The 23,921-nt window shown below is 50.5% G+C and overlaps 1 protein-coding gene across 8 annotated transcripts in view; it reads left to right on the plus strand.

Moving 5' to 3' along the window:
* The first annotated feature begins 4,949 nt into the window (after positions 1–4,949).
* The window catches only part of SCMH1 (Scm polycomb group protein homolog 1), a 70,188-nt gene continuing 51,216 nt past the window's right edge, over positions 4,950–23,921 (plus strand). For 2 of the 8 annotated variants that reach the window (XM_082777527.1, XM_082777528.1), the window contains exons 1-2: positions 4,999–5,064; positions 23,188–23,272. In XM_082777527.1, the coding sequence (XP_082633653.1) occupies positions 23,248–23,272 (25 nt within the window). In that variant the 5' untranslated portion in view covers positions 4,999–5,064; positions 23,188–23,247. Of the gene's footprint in view, positions 5,065–20,515; positions 20,578–23,187; positions 23,273–23,921 lie in introns of those variants that run through there. The other 6 variants (XM_082777523.1, XM_082777525.1, XR_014318950.1 and 3 more) reach the window with 5 other exon arrangements.

The raw sequence follows: 23,921 nt of genomic DNA on the forward strand, positions 1-23,921 counted from the left end.
CGGCCCCCGCAGCTGGGTGTGTCCCGGGGCAGAGCATCGCTCTCCTGTGTGTGGGGCAAAGACGATGCTCGAGTCCCAATGGGAGGGTGCGGGGTTTGCTCGGGTTAAGACGTGCAGTAATTTGTGAAGGGTGCAAACAGGGTATTAAATGGAGTGTTTGTGGCTGGTGGGATTAAAGAGCAACAGTAGGAAGTGTTTAAAATAAGGCCGGAACAAGGGAATTCAAACGCATATGAGTTCCTTAATAGATGCAGAATTTATTAATAGAGGTAGCAGATCAGGTGTTCAATAACTTTCAAAGTTCTGCTTATGCAGAAACCGGATCTTTTTTTCTTGTAATATGTAAGGCTGGTGAGGTACTTGCAAGCCTGCTATTAGCCGAAAGGTTTAAACAACATATGCTCAAAACAGACTTATCTTTACACTTAGTCCTGGAGTGCCCAAACAGAATAACTCCCAAAGAGGTGAGAGAGGTACACAGAGGGCTTTTGAACTACTCTTTTTTTGAGATCAGAAGGGTGCTGATGCGGAGCCACTGCAAAAGCAGGAAATCAAATAATTTTGGGCTGGCTAGTTTGATATCACAGTAACGACAGGTACAAACCAGGCAAGCCCCAAGCACAGGGTGCAAGGCGTGGGCACTGTGCCAGCCAGGAGCGGGTGGGAAGAGGAGGTGTGAGCCCCGAGCGTGGCGCGGTGACACGGACCTTGGCACCCAGGCTCAGTGTCCACCTTTTTTAAAGGCTGTGGGCAAGGCAGGAAAGGAGACATCAGAAATGGGAGAAAGAGAAATGTGCCATAATAAGGAAATTCACTGTTTTGCCTCAGAAGGAGATCGAAAGGGGTGGGTTTGCAGTGTGCAGCCTTCTTGTAAAGGTCTCTCTGTAATCTGGCAAGGAGAGGCAGAACTGCCCACAGACGCCTGAACAGGATGCCAGGCAATTTCACACCACCAGATGAGTTTCCTTGTGATCGCAAAGATGATTCCTTGTCCCGTGATGCCTTCAGAGCAAACCCAGACCCTTTTGGGAAAATTTAACCCTAGTGAAATTCAATGGCTGCTCTCAGTATGAGCCTGCTTTGGGAAGGAGGATGCACAGGAGGTGCTGCAGGGTGACCTGCTGCTGCCTGTTGCTCTGTAAATAACCTCTCCTTCTGCCCTTCTGAGGCCTGGGGGATCTCCTCCCCTCCTGGAGGGAGCTGTCAGGTTGAGCAATGAATCAGGACAGCCAGGATAGCACTGCACATGTTTCCTTAGATTTCCTTCCCTGTGCCCTGTATTCAACTTTTTATTAAATACCAGATTCCGGAAAATAAGGTCATGAACCACGAGACACCAACATTTGTTTGTTTGTTTTTTTCTAGCAGAATATGGTCTATATTTTTATCATCCATGCCAGACTCAAGTTCAGCAGAGTGGAACCAGCCTGTTAGGAAAGTTGGTCCCAGAGAGCTGAGAGGCACTAACGAGGGAGGAGGAGAGGGGAGAAGCGCAGACAGCAGATGTATTTCTTCTTCTTTATTGTGCTACATTAACATACATCCTCTCTCTCAGAAGCTGCTGCCACCAGCGAGTCCAGCACCACAGGCACTAGGACATCAGTGCCCATCCTCAGTTGTTGGTGATGCTGGCAGCCTCCAGGAGCTGGCCCAAAGCAGACTGCAAATGTGCTGGAGCTTTTTTGGCAACACTTCATAATAAATGGCAAACCGTTTCTGCAGCTCATTTCCATTGTAATATTAATCAAACTGAATTCCTGTGGTGCTCATATGGATGTCATATGTAAATCCTTCAGAACTCTGCTGCTGCTAATTCCAAATTAAAGTCAATGGGGAAATTTCTCTCCTGCCTCCATCTTGCAGCCCTTAGCTCTTGCGCATTTATTCCATTCATGAAATCCTGATTATTGTAGAAATGAGGAAATACCAGAGCTGATGAAACCCATGAGGAGCACTGATACTTCTGATTTTATACGGAAGGTGCTCAGATGCCATGTTGACAGGGAGCACCGTGAAGCCCGATATGGAAAGGAACATATCCCTGTGCTGTACTGCCGTGACACAGTACTCTGTGTATTGGTTAAAACAAAAACACTCACCAGCATTTCCAAGTGCCCATTCCCTCAGTGGGAAAATTTTAGGAACAGGCTTTTCAGTCCACTGCTCATCTTCAGCAGTTGTGGAAAAGGCTTCAGAAAAGAGCATGAGAAACTTCCCAACAGCAGTTCTGGAACAACTCTCTCTAGAAGAGTTTTCTCCCCTGACCTTAGAAATCCTGCCCTGTTTGGAGAAGTGTATATCCTTATTTGCCATTTTTTTGTGGGGGGAGAAGCAGGCAAATACAGGTTGTATTTTGTTATGGGGATACCAGCCCCTTTTTTTTTTTTTTTTTTTTTTTTTTTTTCCTTTCTTTCTTTGAGAAGGGGATAGAAGAGCTATGAATTAGTTGCAGGACCCCAGGAGTTAGCTACTGGCCAGCCAGAAGCTCTTTTGGCCTTGGGCAGGATCCTAAACCTTGCAGAGGCTGGACCGAGCCAGCATTTGAGACAGGACAGCATTAGCACCTCCGTTGTGTTGTCTCTTGCCTCCACTAGTTGGAGGTCAGCCATCCAGTTCTACCTGCAGCCTTCACAAGGCAGGGAATGGCATTAGCTGCCTCAAAGGAAAAGAGAAGAGCACAACGAGTGGGCCAAGACAGTTCACACCTTCCTGCAAGGGTGCCCCCGGGGGCAGCGGTGTGACGATTCCCCCTCACTCTGCACCACCACAGACCCTGGCTTTTTACTGGGTTCCTCTCTGCTCAGCATCAGCGTGGCTTCCAGACCAGGACAAAGAGCATCACAGATTTGACAGAAAGCAGTAAATGGCTTCATCTTCCCTTTGCTGCACATGATAAAGCTACCAGCAGGAAGCCTTTGGGGCTGCCAGGACTAGTGCCCGGGTGAGGAGCAGGTTGCTGACACTGCACTGCAGCAGGGCAGAGGTCATACTGCCTGGCAGAAGGTTTGGCCAAATCCTTTGGCTGAAAATGCACGCTGACAACCGCACATTCCCAGGGGCACTCACATCCCTGCTGCCAACGTAGCAGCAACCTGCTTCCCATCCCATCCCATCCCATCCCATCCCATCCCAGTAGGCTGCAGAGCACTTGCTGTGGTTCAGGCAATGATGAACCTACCCTCTGCCTTAGTCTCACTTTCTCCTAGTGTGCTGGCTCCAGCTGTGTCCCAGCTGTTTCAAGTGTTAACTGGCCTTAAGCTGTGGGACATGATACCTGACAGACAGGGGTGGGTAATTCTAGTCTCAGGCACAAGAGAGCTCTCCCTGAGGACAGTGTCTCCTCACTGGGCAGAGCTCTATCAGGCACAACCTTTCCAAACACAGCCAGGCCCTGTCTACACCAAGGGTGCTTCCTTCTGATCTTTTGCTTTGGTTTTGAGCTAAAATTCATGAGTTTCCATGTAATCCCACAGCACAAGAGAACAGTCAGGGAGAGACTCAGATGTTCGTCATGTCACTACATGTCACTTTGGAAAGCATTCAGGTGCTTTTTTCCTGAGAAGGCTTGTCACATATGTCCATGAGTCACTCCAAAGTGATGTCTCCATATTCTCAGTGAAATATCTGTATTGTGAGAAGTCACAATTACCCAGCAGCAGTCCTTTACACTCACTGACCATTGACTCGAGCAGCTCTGAAGATAACTGGATCTCCAGAATGCAATATAGGTGTTGGTATTTTTCAGGCAAGCCAGCACACAGAGAGAGGACACAATCTCTTGCTCTGTAACTAGCTGCAGCACGATCTAGTTGATAATTAAGATGAATGGCTTTGTTCAGTTGCAGTATCTTGCAATGGAAGCAGGGTCCTCAGCATGGCCAATCCAGCAGCCAGAACATTTGTGCAGAACAAGGGGGAAATGGCACCCTCAGCTGGGAACCTGGCTCCAGGACCACCGTGTACTGCTGACTTCTGGCTGCACCGGGGCTTCTGCTGCCTGCCCACCCTGTGGGGCACGGAGACCTGGGGACAGGACAGAGGCAGGGGTGAGCGGGTGGGGGGCTCTGCTGTGGGTAGAGGTGGCTGTGGCTGTGTTGGTGCACAGGGGGAAAGAGGACAAAGGTGGCCCTTAGAATAGCCGTGTGTCGGACTGAGTTTTCTCTAGCTGAGGGATGCTAGGGGATGGTTCAGGGTACGCTGTGTAGGCTCTGCTTGCACTGCAGGACAGGGCACGTCCACCTCTGGTGGGGGTTGGCTTGCACAAGGGTTGGTCTGCAAGCCGTGAAGGATGCCATGAAAGTGCTGAGCACCTTCCGTACCATATTCTGCGCTCTCTGCACTGAGTACAGCGGTGGCTTGAGGTGCCCTCCGGCTGGGGGCAGGGAGGTTTGGGGCGCTGGGATCCCTCTGTGGTGTCCCCACCTGCAACGAGAGCCTGGTTGGGACAGGAGGCCAGGGGGCATCTGGGGGCCCAGCGAGAAAGTTTGAGGGTGTGGGGGGAACGGGATGCCCCTTATCCAACGGCACCACTGTCCGGGTGTGAGCTATGTGCGGGACACATCTCCAAGCACCGCCACGAAGCAGCAGCAGGCTGGACAGAAGCATGGCTCCAGCTGGCGAAGGGGAGCGCGGCGGCCCCTGGGGTCCCTCTCCCGCTCGTCCCACGGCCGGGTTAGGACGCGAGGTCCCCGCGGGTGCCCCGCAGCCCCCCACAGCCGCGGCGTGTCCGCGGGGGGCCGAGGGGAGAGCCGGGGGTCAGGCCCCGGGCCCGGCCAACACCTGCGTACAGCTGGCCCGGGGCACGGGGAGCAGGGGGGAGGCAGCGGAGGCCGCGCAGGGCCGGGCCCCGCCGGGGGCCTCCCCTCCGTGCGGGCCGGGCCGGGCCGGGCCGGGCCCCCCGCGGCCCCGCAGCCCCCGCGCGGCGCTGTCCCGGCGGCAGGGGGCGGCGCTGGGCCGGGCCGGGCCGGCGGCCGCCGCGCTCCCTCCCCCGCTCCCCGCCTTCACTGCGCATCGGAAACATGGCGGCGGCGAGGGACTGAGCAGCAGCGCCCGGCGGCCGCGCAGGTGAGGGGGGCGGCGGGGGACGGGTACGGCGCGGCCCGGCCCGGCCCGGCCCGGCTCGGCTCGGCCCGGCCGGGAGGCGTGGCGCTGGGCACGGCCCGGCCGGCACCGCCCGCGGGGCTCCGGGCACGGCGCTGCCCGCGGGGTGGGCGAAGGCAGCGCGGCCCCAACGCCGCCCGCGGGGGCAGCCCGGGAGGCGCGGCCCGGCCCGGCGCGGAGCAGCGCGGAGCGGAGCCCGGCTGTCAGCGCGGCCCGGCCGCCGCCTGGCCCGCAGCGCCCCGGGCTGGCAGCGCTCCGGCCCGGCCCGCCCCGCGCTGCCCGGCCCGGCCCGGCCCTGCCCGGCCCCGCCGCCACCTGTTGGTGCCCTTGGGGGCCCGGCCCCGCTCCTGCCCCGGGCCGCGGGGGCTGCGGTGCCCTTGTCGGGCCCGGAGCCGGCTGCCCGCGGAGCAGCCCCGGGAGCTCGGGGCTTTGTTGCGCCCCCTGAGCTGGCTCCGGGCAGGGCTGGGCGAGGGGGCCCCGTTAAGTGCAGGGGGATTCGGGTCCCGAGCTGTTCCCGCAGCGCTTTGCGATGCCTCGCGTCGGCCCCCGACGGCCCGTGAGTGCTTTCAGCAGGCTGCCCGAGCCCCTGGCCCGCCCTGGTGCTGTGTGCTGCCCGCTGACACCCCGGGTATGAAAAGGGAGCGGGGACACGGGAACGTGCTGCCGGAGGTGCCGCAGGCTCCCGCTGCCAGCCCGCGGTGCTGCCTGACCCTGGCCGCAAGCCCTGGACGACAGCAGCGAGCCCGTGGTGCGGGGATGGACAAGGACAGAGCTGGGAGCAGGAGTGGGCATCGCGCACAAACCTGCCCCTGGGACGCTGCTGGCGAGGGCTGAAGGGCAGTCCCAGGGACTGGCCAGAGATATCCCACAATTACTGTCTCCGGGGGAGCATCTGCTTCTCCTTCGTAGCCCCTCTGAACCAAGGGTTTGAGCGGAGCTGGAATTCGAGCAAAATCGAGCTTTTCATGCATAGTAAGATGTTTAAAAATAAATACAGTGGCAGGCTGGCTTCTACCGCACGTTGCTCAGGTTCAATCCACACGCTCTTTGAAGCTCCGGTGTAAAACCGTGGCAGCAGTTTGAAGTCTTGATGACTGAAGGTAGAGATAATAAATCCAAGTCCGTGGCCTGTATTTTGGGTATGCTCAGTAACATCGGCTTTGGCCTTGGCCGTTTTAGGTTCAGCAGCTCTATACTGAACTTAATTATCTCCGTGGATAAAATAAGAAAGCAGAGACCCAGCTCCAGGGTACCCAGCTTTGATTTTTGGCTCCATTTCTGTTTACTGTTGTTGTTTATAGTAAACACTGTGCTCTGAGTGGCTGAGAACAGCCATGTGGCAGCTCCTCTCCAGCAGCCAGTAATATTGGGGAAAACGCTCTCCCGTATCACTTCAATTGCTGGAGTAACGGCGTGCGGCTGCCTGTGCCGAGCTGCTGGCAGAGGGACAGCTGCCTCCTCGCCTCCTCTCTGCCGGCCTCTTCCCTTTCAGGTGTTGCTCTCGGACGTTAGCTGGCCAGGGTGAGGTGTCCCAGCACACATTCTGGAAATATTTGGCATACAGGGTGATAGTTTCATACCTCCCTTGTGCTTCAGAGCTGTCACCAGCAGCAGCTGGTGACTCGGCGCTGCTGTAGGGAACGGAGCCCAGCCTGTGGGCAGCCGGCGCTTGGGACGAGCTGCTGTGAGGGTCTGTGCTGCGTGGTCGGGTAGTTCAGGGTCTGCCCAGTAGATGGTATGAAAATGCAGACAGAAATAGGAAGAGGCTTTTACAGTGGGCGAGATGGAAATACACACGGCTGTGCTATTTCAGATCTTTATTTTAGTAAAGGTTGAAGTGTGATTTGTTTTGAGAGACAGACGTTGACCCAAGGCGCTCCTGCTTTAGCATTTACATCTTAGGAAATGACAGATCTGTGTCTTGATAATCCACTTTTTAGTCAAATATTTGGTATTAAATAAATCAGGTGATTAGCTAATTAAGAGAAAGTAGATGTAGAATCTAGAGCAGGCATGTGAGTGGCATCCCTGCAAGTTTTGAGCCTCAGTTCAGGTCAGTCTGTCTCCTCTACCTTGTTTTTCCTGTGTATAAAATTTTAGCAATATTTAACTCTGAGTCACTTGCCTGGAACCTTGATGAATTTTGCAGCACATTTGGTGTCTTTAAATGAAAGGTGATGTTAGGGTGTAAAATGCTGATATTATTCATCAACTGGCAGTATTTCAAACTAGGGTGTCAGTGCTCCAGGGGTTGTGTCCTTGCCTTATATTTAATTTAAAGGAATCCATAACGCTTTGTGTCATAGCCTCAGGCACAGTGTGCCCAGAGAGAACCTCAGGGGATCACGTAGTTCTTTCCCAATTCAGAGTAAGATCAGGTACAGATCTAAAACCCCTCCTGGTTAACGTTTCTTCCTTTAAGGCTTTTCCTGCTGGCCGTCGCGCATCCTGTACAGGTGCAACGCTCAAGCATCCTTGCTATTAGAGAGATTTTGATGCTGTTTAAGATAAATCTCCGTATTGTACTTTAAGCCTGTTCCTGCTTTTATGGTCAGCAGGGCACGTGGAGAACACTGTACTCCCAACATCTCTGCAGCTATATTCGAAGTATTCAAAGACTTTGCTCTCTCTTCCTAAGCTGATGTAGCTCCCTTTCTATTCTCTTTTCATATGGACTTGTTTTCTGCTCTGCTGATCTCTGCCCTTCTCTGCGCTCCGCTGTCGATCCGTGCTTTTCATGTGATGCTGTGGTCAGGCTGGGCTAAGCAGGACTGTATTAGCTGAGCTTCTGTGGAGCAGTAATAATGAGTGGGCCCAAACTATCGCATTTCAGGTATGTCTAAGTACCATTACATGCAAAAGGAAGGCAGATCAGATGTTTGCATATTTGCACGCTGAACTGTGCTGTTTGTGGCAAAAGACTTGGCTTGCTCTGCAAACTCCTATTTGCAAAATCTGGAGTAGCATGTTAGCAGTGTGGGCTCACTGCTGGTGTAAGTTAAAACGCGGCATGTTTGGTTCCCTTAAAGCCATTATGCTTGCATCTAGCCCCCTGTCTCTCTTTTTTCTTGACTGAAACTGAAATTGAAATTCAGTTTGCAATGGGACAAGCGGATTTTGAGTCGTTGAGTTGCCCGTTTCTGTTTAAAAGCTTTCCCCATAAGATGACCAGGAGAGGTCCATGGGAAATGAAGCAAGACGCGCTGAGGACAGAGCAGTAGCTGCAGCTCCCACCTTCTTTTGCAAGGTTGTTAATCTCCTACATAAGTCAGAAACATCTCAAGGTAAAAAACATCCCCACAAGAAGTCTCTGGGTGCAATGAGACTGTAACTCCGAACCTCCTTCACCCCTGCCGTACACCCTGGTGCAGCATGTGCACTCCAAGCCATGGGACGTGAGCAATGTTTTATCCCAAAGATGGCAGGACCTAGTTCTAAAGGCAAGGTGTTGTGTGTTTTTTAATGTATTCATAAAGAACTCCTTTATTTCCAAGCTTAAGAAATATCTCACTGTGAAGACTTCCCTAAATTCTTGCTCAGTGTTTGAAGTGATAATGCAAATCTGAAAGTAGTGGGAAGCACGTGAGGTCTTCTGTCTCTTTATCACCAGTTTTTGCTAGGCTTGTTCATGGATCAAAGGAGACTCATTCATGTCTAGTGGCCTGAGCTGGCAGTGTCAAGCCACTGAAGTGCCACCAAGCTGAAGGAGAGTTCAGAGCAGAGGCATCCCTGCTGCCTGCCTTGTGCTGAAAACTTTAATTCCTAGCAATCTCTCTCTGCCTTAAATTACTTTAAAAGAACAGCACAGTGCTGAGCTCTTTTACAAAGGTTTCTGACAGATGACCTCTGGCAGATTTAGATGCCATGATATATGGCATTGCAGCCAGCAGGGTTCCTTCAGACACCTACCAAATGTTTCTGTGGCTGTAACAGGGATTTGAGCAGAATATATGCCTCAGCTTTCCTTTTGCATAGTCTTGTGGTTTAATGCAGACTCATCCTGAGCAAAAGTTCAAGGATTTGGCCGTGAATGGAAGGAAAAGATGACCATCCTGTTCTGCTGCCGCTGCTATTTGCATGGCAGCCTCATCCCAGAGGCCATGCAGGTCGGTGATGTCCTACAGTGCTGCAGATGAGCCCACCGGATCTTTTCTTCCTGAGATCTGACTTCATCGGGAGTGGGAAGTTGTCCTTGCGGCTCCCCTGTCTGGCTGGAAGCTGCTCGGTGGTGGTGAGGAGGCTGGAGCTGAGTCAAAATGGCCATTGCCAGCACGAGGGAGCTGGTGTGAGAGTTCAGCACAGGGCTCGTTGTTTTCCCTGGCACTGTGCTTGTGCCTCTGAAATACATACACCGTGCTCCATTTCTCGCTCAGATTTTTTTTGTGTGTGTGTGCTGTAAATCAAACAGTATTAGCACCAGCCAGAAGCCCACCTCCTCCTGGAGATACCTCCCCCAGCCGATGTGCTCCCAGTTACCCAGCTGCAGCTGTGTGTTCCAGGCTGACACAATGCGAACAGCCCAGAAACCTCCCCGCGGCTTGGTTTTGTTTTTAACAACGGAAACCGTAGGAGTAGATGCCAGTGGAAATTTGTGAAACGCCGCTTTTGCCCATTGAGAAAAAGACAACTTCTACCCCGCCTCGGCTCTGCCAGCGTTGTGCCAGAGGCTGCGTCGGGTCCCTTCCTCGTCAGGGGAGCGAGGTTGGTCCAGGTGCTGCGGGAGCTATGCTTCGTGCAGTTTGGTCAGGCATGCTGAGGGTGGACGTGGAGCAATGCCTCTGGCTTCCCCCTGTGTGCTGCTGACGTTTGGCTCTGGGGAAAGGTCCTGCTATGAAGAACAGCTGCTTTCCAGCAAGGACTGCATCCCTGCAGGAGCTGCAGCAGGAGGCTTGTGCTGTTTCTCTCAGTTTGGTTTTCGTGGGGTGCCGTGCAGGTCAGAAAACTGGCATCACTCCAGCCCACCACGGATGGGCACGGTGTAAGCGGTGCTGTTTGTCACATCTCCCGGCTGCCTTGTACACTGCCTGCATGAGGGAGTCCCGTGGTGCCTCTGCAAGTGCCAGCAGGGCGCCGGCTTTTGTCCTTCCTGACCTCTCCATGCGTGACAGCCGCACCTTATCCCCTCTTTCTGGGCCTCTCCTTTCCTCCCCTGCTCCAAATAAGCCTCTGCCTCCTCCCCCAGCACTAACCCTGCGTTCAAGGCAGCGGGACGCGCATCCAGCTGCGTCTCCGCAGGCGGGGGCCGCGTGTTCCCCGGCCGCTACCTCCTGGCCGCTGGCAGCCGCGGCGGCGCAGAGCCTCCCGGGCTGCCTGCCAGCGCCGGCCCTGCCCACGGCCCTGCGGCCTGCAGCCCGAGGGAGAGGCCGAGGGGGAGCCCGAGGGAGGCCAGCGAGCGGCCTCCACGGGAGGCTTGTCCGGGAGGCACATGGGCAGGAAGGGATGGGGACACACAGAGCTGCTCCTAGGCCAGAGGCTGGGCTCTGCTCTGGCTCCCGGTGCTGTGCAGCAGATCCTGCGCAGCCAGGTGTCTGCCAAACCTCTCTCAAACGGCCGTCCCTCCCTCTGGCCTTGCCCGTGCTGAGCACAGGAGGCAGGAGAAGGTTCTGGCTGGCACGCGAGGAGCGTTACCCACGGGGAGGCACAGCGAGCAGGCAGAAAAGCTGATGAATTCTGATGTGGACAGAGGAGGAAGTTGCACCAATTCCACTTTCTAAAAATAAGCCGAGTTAATGTTCCCGCAGCCCAGAGGCTGCCGCTTTTTACATGCTGAGTTGTGTTTTTTTTGTCTTGTTGTGGCAAATTTAAAAAAAAAGACGTTACAGTCCATCAAAATGCTGCACTGCTTGTGCAATCAGATGTACACGCCAATAACAGGCTTGGTTATTCCAGTGTTTCTAGAAGTGACCTTGAAGGATTACCCACACGTAGTGTTTCCTAGAGGTTTCTCTAAGCTGTTCTTAAAGATTTTCAATACTGGTGATTCAGACTTGCTTCAGCAATCCACTCCAATGCCTGACTATTCAATGATTAAGAAGCCTTGCTTGGTGTCAGACCACTAAGGCTGTGTTTTGACCTCTTTGTTTTGGCATTTCACCTTCTCCCTGCCAGGCTGCCAAAGGGAAGAAAGATTCTCTAAATTCAAAAGCAATCATATGTCTAGGGCTTGGTCCTTCTTTCTGCCTTTTGCAGCAGTGTTCGAGTGCCTGCTGGCTCTTGTGTGCTGCTCTGTGTTTAACTACATGTGTGTGACACTCGGGGATCCCTGGTCCTGACTCCTGTGCCATGTTGGCCATGACTTGCAGACCATCATCAGTGCTGGTGTCAGTGGGAAAGCGGTGCTTGAGGTGAAAAATGTTTTACTGAAATTGTGCATCATGAATTCCCCAGTTGTCTCTTACTTCTATAGAAAAATGCACATCTCAAACACCGTACAAAGTTTTTTGTTAGTAATACATTTCATAAAAACCAACAGGATGGCATTAAAAGCTGCTGATAAAACTGTTGCTGAGAAGGAAAGAGCGGAATATTGTTATCTGTCACAGGGCTGGGTTTTGTCTCCTTTGCCTGTGGTTGCGCATTTTATGAAATACGCATTTGCTATAGAAGTTCATGATCTGCAGCTAATTTCCTATTGCTTTCCATGCTAAGATGGGTGTTTGCAGTATCTTCAAGGCATTACCATAACTTTTTCATTTCATTTGTTGATAAAATCGTTATAATGCATTTCAGGGAGAGGTCTACAATTGCAATAGGCTGTGATTTATTCAGAAAGGGAGGAAAAGGACTGAGGCACCCAGGATGAGAATTTCTGCCTTGCAAAGCCTGGCTGGGCTGGCCTGGGCTCCCAGGTTCCTTCCAGCTCAGAATATTCTGTGGTTCTGTAAGATTTCTGTACCTCAGTTATCCTGCTTCCTTGCTGTGTTTTCTGCCATCAGTTATCTCTGGGGCTCATGTCTTTACCCAGGTGTTGTTTTTGTGCTGGGAACGTGTGGCTGCTCCTGCACTCCTATAAGGAGAGGCAACAGACACGTGCAACTCCTTTACGGTGCCCTCACCTTGCAATCTGCCAGCTCCTGGAAAGAGTCAGCGCTGTAGTATTCAGTCTCGTGTATTAAAACTCCAATTTACTTTCCATTTCACAGAATCCCTTGGGGAAACTGTTCACTGTTGCATGGACCTAGAGCAAGTTTGCTACTGCCTGACCAGCAACGCCTGTCTGTGCGTGCGTACGCTTGCTCTGCATGTCCGGGGCTGTGGTGAGAGCTCGGTGCCGGTGGCCTTTCCGTGGCAGGGGTGGCCGCCTGCTCTGTGCCAGCAGCTGGCCCTGAAGTGCCCGGCACTGCTGTAGAGCAGCTAATGCAGCATGTGTGCTCTGCCCCCAGACATTAGGTTTTTTGTTAATTTAGTCTTAGTGGCTCTTACCAGCTCGGAAACAGTGTAATGCTTGGCTCCTACCTTGCTCCCTAGAGAACAAAGCTCACAGTGCCCTTCAGGTTCTTGGTGCCCTGCTCTGTGTTTCTGTCCTTGTGCACAGGTAACTCAGCATTCTGCCCTGTAGTAGGGTTTCTTCTGCAGGTTCTGTCGCATGCAGTTGGTGTGGTACAACCCAGAAGGTGTTGGTGACTGATGGCCAGTAGGTGCCAACTCCAGCCAGGTAGGTCCCAGCTCACTGCCCGCCTGCAGCCTGTCTCCCTCCCCAGAGAGCAGTAAGCCGCAGCAGGTGAGCAGTTCTGCTGCCTTGTCACACATCCCTGGAGGTGAGCATCACGTTGTCAGTTCAGCAGTCCCTGACAGGGTTTTGGGCTGACCACATGGTGCCGCGTGTCCCCAGCACGGCAGGTGCCCGCTGGCCGATGCCGGGGTCGCAGCTCTCTGGTGCTCGGCGGTGCAGCAGGGACGGGCTCTGCTCTGGCATTGCCCAAGCCCCCGCAGCGTACGGCTGGGCCGTCCTGCTATTGTTCAGGGATTACAGCAAGGCTGAGGGATGGCTTTGTTGTCTTGGCTCGCTTTCCATTACTCTGAGCTTCGCTCTCATCTTGTGTGCTGCTGGCACGATTTCTGTTTGTGGCCATATACACTCACTGCTATCCACTGCGCCTCACCAGAGGACTCGGTCTGGGTCTGTTCAGTTATTTCATATTGTTGTCAGCTGGAAAATCTGTAAATGCCCTGTGATATTTTATGGCTTTATAAGCTGTACAAAATGTCCAGCAGGTAGTTTAATGTCTAGCAGATACTCTGTAAGAGTGCGTTTTTTTCATTAGCTGTTTGGCAGACTCTGAACATACTTTCATAGCTGCAGGATGGACTTTTGGTTCCTTGTGGTCATGATTTTTTTTTTTACATTGGCGTCTACCGTATGTACATGTTATTGCCAAAATAAGAGATTTAATGGTGTCTTGTACAGAGGACAGTGGAAGGCCTTGCAATATACTTTTTGTTTTCCAAACTCTTGGCCGTTCAGGAATGTAGCAACTTTTTCTTTACATAATCAAAAGCAATCTGTTCAGGGTTTCTTGCAGGAACCGGCTAGTGAATTTTCCTCTCTGGGAGTAATTCTCTGGGGATAACATTTCTCTGTACTGCTAGATTGCTCTTTCTTTTCTTATTAAAATTTACAGAAGTTTTGATGAGGATTTGTTAGAATTCCTTTATTTCCAGAGTTTGCAGCTTGTAGAGGATATTTCACCTATTTCAGTAGATTTACAGTTTTGACTCCTGGGATTTTAGCTCCTTCAGTCACAGATGAGACCGGAGTTATACACAGGATAAAAATAGAAAGCAGTAATTAATACACATCCTCAGTGAGCCTGGCTCTTCTGGTCTCTCTTGACATGTTGCACTGCTGCAATTTCCTCTCCTTTTCCTATGAAATAGATGAATTAATCTCTCTCTACACGAGCGAGAAATAAAACAAAGAGGCTCGCTTCCTGCCCTTGTGCGCTGCTGCCTCGGGTCGCGGCGCGTTTCTGCAAGCTTCCCACACTCCGTGGCCCTGCTGCTGGGCAGGGGGAGCAGTGGCATGGCCTTGGCCTCTCCCTCTGTCCACTGTCTGTCTGTCCATCCATCTGCCCAGGGCTGGCTGACCTGCGCTGACTCCCTTCTGCAGGAGCACACCTGGATTTGTGCAGCGGTGCTCTGCACTGTGAGGATGCGGGAGGGTTTTTCTCTCGCCTTTTGCAGGCAGGGCTGAGCAGTTGGAGCTTTTTCAATCCTGCTGCCCATTCGCACAGAAGGATTAGGGCTGCAGGGGTTAGGGGGAAGAGCTGGGCTCATCATCTCGCTCTCCAGCTTGATGTGGAGACCTTGGGGCATTTCTGAGCCCTAGGGAATGGCACTGCCTAGGGCTGGGTGAGGGATGAGAGCACCTGAGAGGCTGCTGTGGTGCCGAGCCATGCTTACAGGAACAGGTTTTCAGCGTGTGCTTTTTCCCAAGGGTTATTGCTAAGCACTCAATTTAACTATTAGCATCAGTTACAAAAGTAAAGCAGATGACAGGAAAAGGCAGCTCTAGGTTTATGTAAGCATTGTCTTCCCACATGCCTGCAGTACCTCAGCTCCCTAGAGAGAGCAGTGGTTTTGCCCCTTGCCATCAGGGCTGGTTGGCTTTCGTCTGCTCCCTGAGCTCCCATTTCCCTCTCTGCAGTTTTGGTGGAAACACCTGGTCCTGTGTACCTAGCCCTGGGGAGCGTCCTCCTCTGGGCCGGAGTACTTGGAAGTTGGAAGCTGATGTGGGGATTGGGTCATTTGCTTCCCCTCTCCTTCCAAGGCTCTCCTCACTTCCACTTCTGTTGTCCCCCACTAATTATCATCCTTTTCATATTTTTTTAATTCCCCCTCAACCTTCCTTTTCCGGCTTACTGTTTCCTGAGAATATTATGCTGAGACTTTATCAAACTTGCGTTATGAGAATTAGTTAGTGCAAAATCTTCTTCCAAGAATTTTCGTATCCAGCTTGCAGTATCATTGCACAATCAATGGTGACGCTTCCAGCAGAGACACGACTGGAAGTCAGAACTTTCTGCTTCTGCTTGCTAGGGGCATGGGCATCTATTGTCTCTATGGAGCTAAGGTATATTCATTTCATTAATTAGTATTACAAATCATGGATGTATTTATCCACCTGATCCTTTCTTCCTGTTTCTCCCATCCCATAAGGAGCTTAGTTTTTAAGTAAGATATGACCCAGGATAGAATAAGAATAAGGCTAATTATCAGGGTTTTGTAGAGTATATGTAATGTGTGATAAACATAGGCTTATGAAGAGAGTGCGTGGTGGGGCACATTTCTGCTGCCACCTGCATTCTGAGCATAACTGCCCTCTGGAAAAGCTGCCACAATTCTCTACAGGACAGGCTGCTTGAGCCTGGTGAGAGAAGTTTGTGCCCGTGTTACAGCCAGATGACAGTGATATGGAAACGCTGCACTTCTTTTCTACGTGCTCCTGTTTAAAGTCTTATTTAAAGACCTTGAAGCATCCTGTTGTATGCTTTTGTAGGGGGTGACTTTGTAATGGTCATGGGCAGAATCCCATCTGAAGGTCTTCTGTAAGCCATCTGCTTTCATTAATAGCTTTTGGATTTGGCACACAGCACAGTGCAGATTAAAATAGCCACATTGCTGCAAAACTTTCTGTACTGAGTTCAGCCCCTGTGCCTGTGCCACAGAGCGTGTCGGTGTGCGCCCTGCTCTGCACCGCTCCCAGGTGGGGCTCCCTGCCTCTAGGGTGTCAGGATGTGTCCATAACACGGCTAGGGTCGGGGACTGCAGAGCACACACATGCCTGGTAACTTCTCTTGTCTGCTTCGAGGTGACCCCAGGGGCTGGGCTGGGTGTGCTGGCACGCTGCTCAAGGCAGCTCCCGCTGCTGTCGCCCAGCCAGCACTCTCCTAGGGGCAGATGAGTGACTTGGGGCTGTGTGAGCCCTACTGACACCAAATAATTACAGCCCAGATGGCTCAGTCGCAGAAACATTAGCCTAGGGCACGCGGGGCAGGTTCAGTTCCCTGCTTTGGCACGTTCTCCCGTGCAGCACGTTTTAAGTCCTTCGGTGCTCTGTGTGTGAAAGGGGCCTCACCACTCCAAAAGGCCTGCCCCCAGCGATGGCTTCTGTCACAGCGCATCTGGGAGAGATGCTGCAGGAATGGTGGCGGTGTGGCTCGGAAATCTCCACTTAACACCAAGAAACAGAGACCTCCAGTTTTCCCAAAGCTCCTTAGGGAGATTTATGGTGAGCCATGCTCTCGATGGCCTTGCTGACTGCTGTGCCTGAAGCCTTCCCTGTCCAAGGAGAAACAGTGGTGAGGCAGAGGCTGAAAGCCAGCAGCAGGACCAGCAACAAAGGCATCTGCTGGAGTAACTCAGGAACATAATGAAGCTTCGTTAACCCAGCCCTAATGAGAGGGATTGGTTCTGTATGATTAGCCTAAGTCTGCTCCGTACAGCCACCTTTGTGGTGGGCCATCCCCGGCCTCCTCAGCCTAGGGCTTTGCTGCAGGCCTCAGGCCGCGCTGACTTTGCTGTGCCTGGGGGGGGGATGCTTAGATCTTGCACCATTTTGTTGTGTTTGTTTTCTTTAAGAAGCAAAGCAAAACCCAGCTTAAAGCAAAAGAGTTCTAATTTTTCTAGGTTTAATGTGTGCATTTCTTGCAGTGGTCGGATCCTGCACCCGTTCTCAGGAGGATTTGAAGGGCCAGCTTTCTCACTCCCATTTCCATCGAAATGGCAGATGCACAGCAGGCCGGCTTTAACTCCCAACTCATCAGCAGAAAAGTGTGTGAGAAGATGAAACGTGGTTTATAGGGGCTTCCTATTAGCAGTCTCAAGCCAGACTTTCTAAACTGGCTGTTTGTTGGTGTTTTTTTGTTTGTTTGGTTGGTTGGTTGTTTTTGTTTGTTTGTTTAAGTTCTTTTCTCCCTCTGCTTCGCAGCCTGGATATCCGGTTCCTAGAGTGTACAGAAAGTGTAGATTTTATTGCAACCTTTTGAAACTTCATGGAGAGCAAGGTCTGTTCACAGTGACACAAGACAAGATGTTTCTATTTTGAGCCAAGGCCCACACTGTTGGGTCTTTCTTTTTTTGAGAGAGAGAAATAGAACAGTATTGGAATCCTGCAAGGTTTTATTTAATTTCCTTCACAGTCTTGAGAGGTGGTAACTCCTGCAGCCTCCCTCGTGGTGGTGAGTGATTCCTTCCAGCGGTCTGGCTTTCACCCCCATCCTGAGCTGTTGGCTTTCCCTTGAACTTGCCTCAGCAGTGTCTGATGATCTAGCTGTCATTTTCCAGGAGGCTGACCCATCTCCTCTCCCCTCCAACCTGAAGGTGTTCAGGAGGAAGTCATAAAGTTGATATTTTCATTGTAGAGACACGGCTTATCCAAGTTTTTTACATGTTCTTTTCTCTCTTAAAACATGTTCTCCCCTGAGACTTGGCTCAGGGCTAGAGAAGTGTATTGCTTGTGATCACATCTTCGAGACACCTCAGTATCTTAACATCTTTCACAAGAATGTGTTTCTGAAGAGCCAGTCGTGAGGTCTGGAGTTTATCAGTCCACTTCTTACATGGTAGAAAGATAAAATTAGTTCCAGAGAGAGAGAGAGATGTTGGAAATGACACAAAATCCTCCTGGTAAAAAGAGAAGTAATGGTTTGCAGCCATCGGGTATTTCAGATCACACGAAGGGATCAGTACTCCAGATGGAAATACTGACATTCATTGTTACAGTGTTTCTTTGAGAAATTTCCTAGCATGAAGCATAAGGACCCTTGAGACTTAACAAGGGGAGATGCTCCCAGAGGTACTGTCACTCCATCAGCCTGCGCTCACTGCTGCCAAAAGGCAGCTTTGCACAGACAAGAAGAAATAAAACTCCAGGCTTGTCCAGGAGGACGATGATAAGGAGGTGGAAGGAGATAAATTCTGGCTCACCTCTTCAAAATTTGCAGCTATTCCCTCTTGAGAGCTTTCCTTCCTGGTCCAGCACAAGTATGTTCGTGTTGCTGCATTTCAGTACCCATTACTGGCTGTTGCTGGCTCCTTGGAGGCTGGTGTTCATGGGCTGGGAGCTGTCTGCTCCATGGTGGTTTTAGACCAGCAAAACTTGTGGTGTCTGCAGGTCAGGCAGAAACCTGAGGAGCTAAGTCTGGTGGGAAACTGGAAGAGGAAAGAAGTGCTATAGATCGCATGCTCTCTTTTTCCAAGGAGGCTGGATGTGCTTTTCTCCACTTAGAAATTAAAATTGTTTTAAAAAAAAAAAGTGATAGTAATGGAGCAGGCTGGCATGGTTATATACATGGTTGTACACGTCTACTGATCAGGTCTCCGTGCCTGGTTTCCTGGTCAGGTTTGGAGGAATCTGGCCGCAGTGTGCATGCGGGGCAGCTGGGCTGGAGCAGGAGCCGGTGCCACGGGGAGCACTGCCCTGGCACCGCCGCGGGAGCTCCTCGGTGATAGCCCCTCGCTGTGGGCACGTAGATAATGTTTGATGGAAGGATTCCCCTGCAGAACAATCAGTGGAGGCAGAGGTTGTGAGGAGGGGGTTTTTACCAGCTGGGCCTGTCGTGGTGCTCAAGAGCCGTGCTTTTGGCAGGGGGGATCAGTGACTGCAGGCATTTTGCATTATGAGAAGCCCTCGGGACTCTCTTGTAGCTGTCCCATGGGATCTCCAAGAAGCGTCATTCTCACAGTCCTCTGGCAATACGCAGAGTTTTCTTTTCTTCGTGACCTTAAGCTGTGGGGTATGTATCCACCCTACTAAAACCATTTTTCAGCTTCACTGTTGGTAGTTTTCTTCCTCTTCTCTCTGAAAACATCTTGCCTGCTGGCAACTTCATTGTCCAGAGAGGTCTGAAGCTTGGCACGCTGTCAACAAGCCTTCAGTTACCCATTCAATCAAACATGGTAGCACTGTGAACTGACTTGGCTTCCATCCCAAGGTTCACCATAATCTTCCTCATATAATAGGAAGTCCAAACAACCCTAGGAAATAATTCAGATGCAAGTGGTGCGTTTAGTGGAATAAAGAAGTGCCTAGAAGAGGCACTAAGAATCTCAGCTATAACTCCTTTCATAATTATGCACTCTAAAGGAACAGAGGCTTTGTAGATAAAGAGATTACATGCATTTTATGAGGTCTGTATAGCTGTGACAGTACCTTACATCCACATTTTTTTTACTTCTTGTTTTATTGACATCACAATTGCAACGTTTAGTGCAAGAATATCACAGAGCAGGCTGCCCACAGCCCTTGAGGTCCCTTGCAATCTGGCACAGGTAAATTGAATCATCCTTCCCTTAGGGATGATCAGATTTTTTGGTAAGAGCAGTGGTTGGGGGGGGGGCAGAACTTAATTAGATTAAGGAGCTGTTCAACAGCGCTTAGGATGAGGACTGCACAGTGTGTGTGCTGAGCAAGCGACAGCCTGAACCAGAGCCCTGGGATATCCTTCCCAGCTTCCTAGCTGCTGCCTTTATTTTTACACATCTTTCTGCAACACTGACATAGAGAAGAACAGGAAAAAGAAAAGTAAAATACACCCGAGGTGTACATCTTGATGCAAACAATTCCGGGGGCAGCGGGAAGGTGGCAGAGCTGCGCCTGGTGTGCTGCCTGTGGCCAGGTGTCAGCAGCCAGGTGGGAAGGCACGGGCACAGCTTCTCCTTGCGAAGGGCAGCAGGTAATGCAGTGGTGTGCTGGGCAGGATTTGACTGGTCAGCTTTGGAGTGAAGTGTGAGTACCAACAGCCTGTGCGGTTCAGACTTTCACATAGTTAGAAGTGCTTTTTTGCTTTGAATGTCTGTGCCCTTTTTTAATGTTACCGATTTCCTTGTCTTGATAACATTCTCCATGATGAAGCTGTATGTCTGTTAGTTTCCAATAAACAACAATTCCTTCTCCCGGGTACATACTTGTTATTTTTTTATAGATTATAGATTTGCCCTGCCGCAATGTGGAGAGGATAACTTGGAGTCCCCAATTCACTATTTTCATGCCGTTCATTATTTTATATGCCTCTCTGGAGGTCTCTCTCCTTTTTATTACTAATCAGATGTAGTCTTTTAAATCCTTCTTTGTGTGATAGTTCCATTTTACAAAAGCTGAACTAGTTTATATCAACTCAGTTGATGTGATCTTACTGATATCAAAGGTGTTTAACAGCTGCGGTCCTGTGTACTCGTTGCAAGCTGAACTTAAATTGTGTCAAGCTCTACGCTGCTTTGCTATGGCAAGTGGGAATGTTTGTTGCAGCTGTCTTTAAATTTAAATTTGGATGTCTTAAATGAATTAAATATGAACATGAATAATGCAGCTGGTAACCTAGCCTTTCTGCAATTAAATGCAAACTTTTTCATTTTGTCTCTATGCTTCCAGGTTTTGATATGCTGCAGTATTTGTACTGACTTTGCTGTCTTGTAGGAATGATGGGGAACTAGAGCTCATGACAGTTCAGTGGAGCCGTTCGCACTTTTGATATCTTGGTGAGTGGAAGTTGTTTGGAACTGTGAAAAAGGCACCTTATCTACTACAAAAGACAGCAAATAAGTTGGTCTACTAAAGTTTTAAGGTAGCATCCCATTTAAACGAGTTTGTACTTTGATATGTCCTTTCAGGGCGTGAATTCTGGAAACCAGCACCACATAAAACTGTGATCTGTGGTTGCAATATTACCTTGATAGCCACAAGTATGAGAAATACAGGTTTTGACAATGAAGGGAGTTTTAATTCTGATATGCATTTTTGTAGAAGTGGCAGGGTCTGGAGACGAAGTGTTACAGCATGTGCTGGGCTGTCTAAATCTCAGCTGCTTCACCTGATTCAAAAGTGGGATTGTCCCCTCAGTGACACTGACCCAGCCAACAAGTTCTCCTCAGGTGTCTGTTTTGTCTAATGCCTTTAAGAAAACTCCTGTCTGTGTGAACAGCCAAGTTTTCCCCTTTGGATACTGAGTTGTAGCTTCTGCTGTTTATTACTGTAGGATTTTCTCAGTCTTGAATTCCTGAACGGTGTAAAAGACCACATACATGTACATCCATACCACGTTTCTTCCTGCCCTGCCCATTAACTTGCCCATTCTGACATTCACTTTCTTCTGTCTCAGCTGAAGTCTGTTTTCTTCACAGGGGTGTTTCAGGCTTGCTAAAGACTGTGGGGTGATTCTACCTCTCTTCTGACTAGATATCGGCAAAATAAGATTATAGCCTATTTCAGGTTGGAAAAAACTTCAGGAGTTTGCCTTGATTTTTCCCCAACTCAACATTTACATCTCATTCTCTTCCACAACATGAGATCTTACTAGGAAGCTACGTATGGTGTCTGCTGAGGGTCTCGGCAGTTGTCTTCATGCTTTACAAATTGTTGGGTCTCTCTCCTTACTGTCTGAGCAAGGACCAAGTGTGGAGTTATTTCATCTTGCCTGCTGAGCTTTGGTCTTCCACAAATGGTGTCTGAACATCTTGTACACACTCATGAATTTCTCCTGCAAGTGTTCCTGCAGGGAAGGGTTACACATCCCTGCTGGGTAGGGCTCTGAAGTACTGAGGCTGAAGCAGCTTTTCAAAAGCTGTCTGAGTGGTGCAGAATGGGTGGTCCAGCGCCAAGTGGGTGAGATTTATGGGCAGCATTAGGTGCTGCAGAAAGTCCAGGTCCACAGGAGCCAAGCAGACATCAGTGGTGCAGAGCCAGAGATGGGGAATGCTTGTCTGCTGCCTTTATGTAACACCTCGCGCCCTGGGGTTTATGGCTGGAGGACTTTTCCTGCCGTGACTGCTAGCTTTTAATAAAAAAGACAGATTAAAATTATGAAAAAAAAAAAAAAAAAAAGCATTAAGTTGTAAATAAGCTTTCACATGTTGATTGCTTTCAGGCATTAGAAGGGAAAGAAACTTTACTCTTTTCATAAGTATGCAGAAACACACACACTATTTATGAGAGAGGCAATAAGAGACTACTGTGTACCTTTTGCTTTAGATTAAAAATCAGCTATTCACTTTTTTTTTTCCTTTAGTCTTATTTCAGAGTTTTGCTCAATGTTGCCAGCACCGCACCTAAAGACCGTAGTTTGCGGCGTTTGTAGAGAAATGAAGAGTTTAGCTTTCTATTAGACGTGGGAAAAGGCTGTTTTTCAAAATCAAAACTTGTAGTCTGTCTGGATCTGTAAAAAGCCCTGTAAGCAGGAAACTCAGCATAGCGTCCTGGTACGGCTTCCTCTTACATCCTTCAGCCTGACTGCCCCACTGTGAACAAAATGGAATTATATTGACACAATTAATCTTTAATTAGTTAGTGTAGTGTCAAAACATGCTTTTACTAGCTTTCCTAAGGGCTTGTTTGTGGCTTAGCCATTCATTTAGATATTTTCTGGTGGGGTTTGCCAGGGCTGGGGCTTGCTGCATTTGGGAGGCGCTGCCCTGTGCAGTGGCTGTGTGGGAGCAGTGGCCTCCATGCGTGTCCAGAGCACACCTAACGGCTCCCATCTCCAGTAACACTTGCTTTTAACAAGAATGCAAATGTGTTTTTTTTTTTTGTCGGGGACAGTCTGGCCAGTTTTCCTCCAATCAGGAAAAAAATACAATGCAACTTGGACAATCGTTGCAGTAGTAATAGCAAAAATATTTCCTGGGTCATTGTCCAATTTCTCATCCTTATTACCCAGAACTGCTGTGAGCAATTTGAATTGCAAGTGGCGAGCTGGGGATTGCGGTGCTGCTTTGCCAGAGTTAATGTTATGTTTCCATGTGTTTTCTTTCATAAATTCCAGCTTTGCCTCCCTTTGTTAGTGAGCAAGAGCAGCCCCCCTTCCATGTGCACACTTGGGACCTGCTGTATAGTTAGCACAGAGACTGGCATATGCTCTTCTTGCTTATTTATGCTGCTCCCACTACCATAAATTTGAAGCTCTCCACGTATTGGAGAAAGGCTTTTAGTTTCAGTGGGCTTGAAATGAATTGTCTGTATTCAGTAGGAGGTGTTTGTGCAACCTGGGGTGAAAGAGCATCTATTTTCTCCCCGCTGTGTAATTAGTTAATGTTGCAGATGATTGTATGCTCCAGAAATGGGGAATTTTCTCATGTTTATTTCTTTTATCCTAGACATCTTCAGTTATCTAAAATCAAGCCAGTCCCAGGATAAGGACAGCAGCCGGTGATATAATGCGGAAACCAGGCCCTCAAAAAGGTGAGCGGTGATGCTTGGCACAGACAAAGGCCCGTTAGCGAGCTGCTCAGACCAGAGGACGGAGCACAGCAGACCAGGTGGCCAGCCTTGGGGAGGGTGGGGGGACGTGCTGGTTGTAGGTGCAAACAAAGCTCTGACGAGGGAGTTTCTCATCTCTGGCAGTGTGCAGGGAATGCTTCCATCAGTTCCCCACCGGGAGCCGGTGTGCCTGCGGCAGCCCCCAGGATGCCCGGGCTGGCCCCAGGGGTCCCTGCAGTGGTGGAGCCCACCCGGCAGCCCCACCGGCCTCTTCCTTCCTCATCTTCCTGCAGCAGCGGTCGGGGAGCGGAGGGTTGGGCACTGGGGGAGCCCTGGTGGCCCTGCACACCCCCGCAGTGCTGGGGCACGATGGCAGGCGGGACGCTGCTCGCGGAGCTGCTGCACGCACCATCTGCTCGTGCTCCCAGCGTGAGGCAAACTGCTGCTCTGCTGGCACAAGCCTCCCCCTTTCTAATGAGGCATGAAACCAAAGACCAGCCTACCTCGTGGAGATGAAATTCATTACAGGCACTTACCTCTCGCAGCCTCGGTCTCTCGTCCCCTTGCCCGCAGCTGCGGCGAGGTGCTCAGGACAGCCACACGCCCACTCCCCGTGTCCCGCTCCCCCGGA

Source organism: Aythya marila, assembly GCF_965140915.1.
Source record: "Aythya marila genome assembly, chromosome: 22".
In the NCBI taxonomy this organism is placed as follows: Eukaryota; Metazoa; Chordata; class Aves; order Anseriformes; family Anatidae; genus Aythya; species Aythya marila.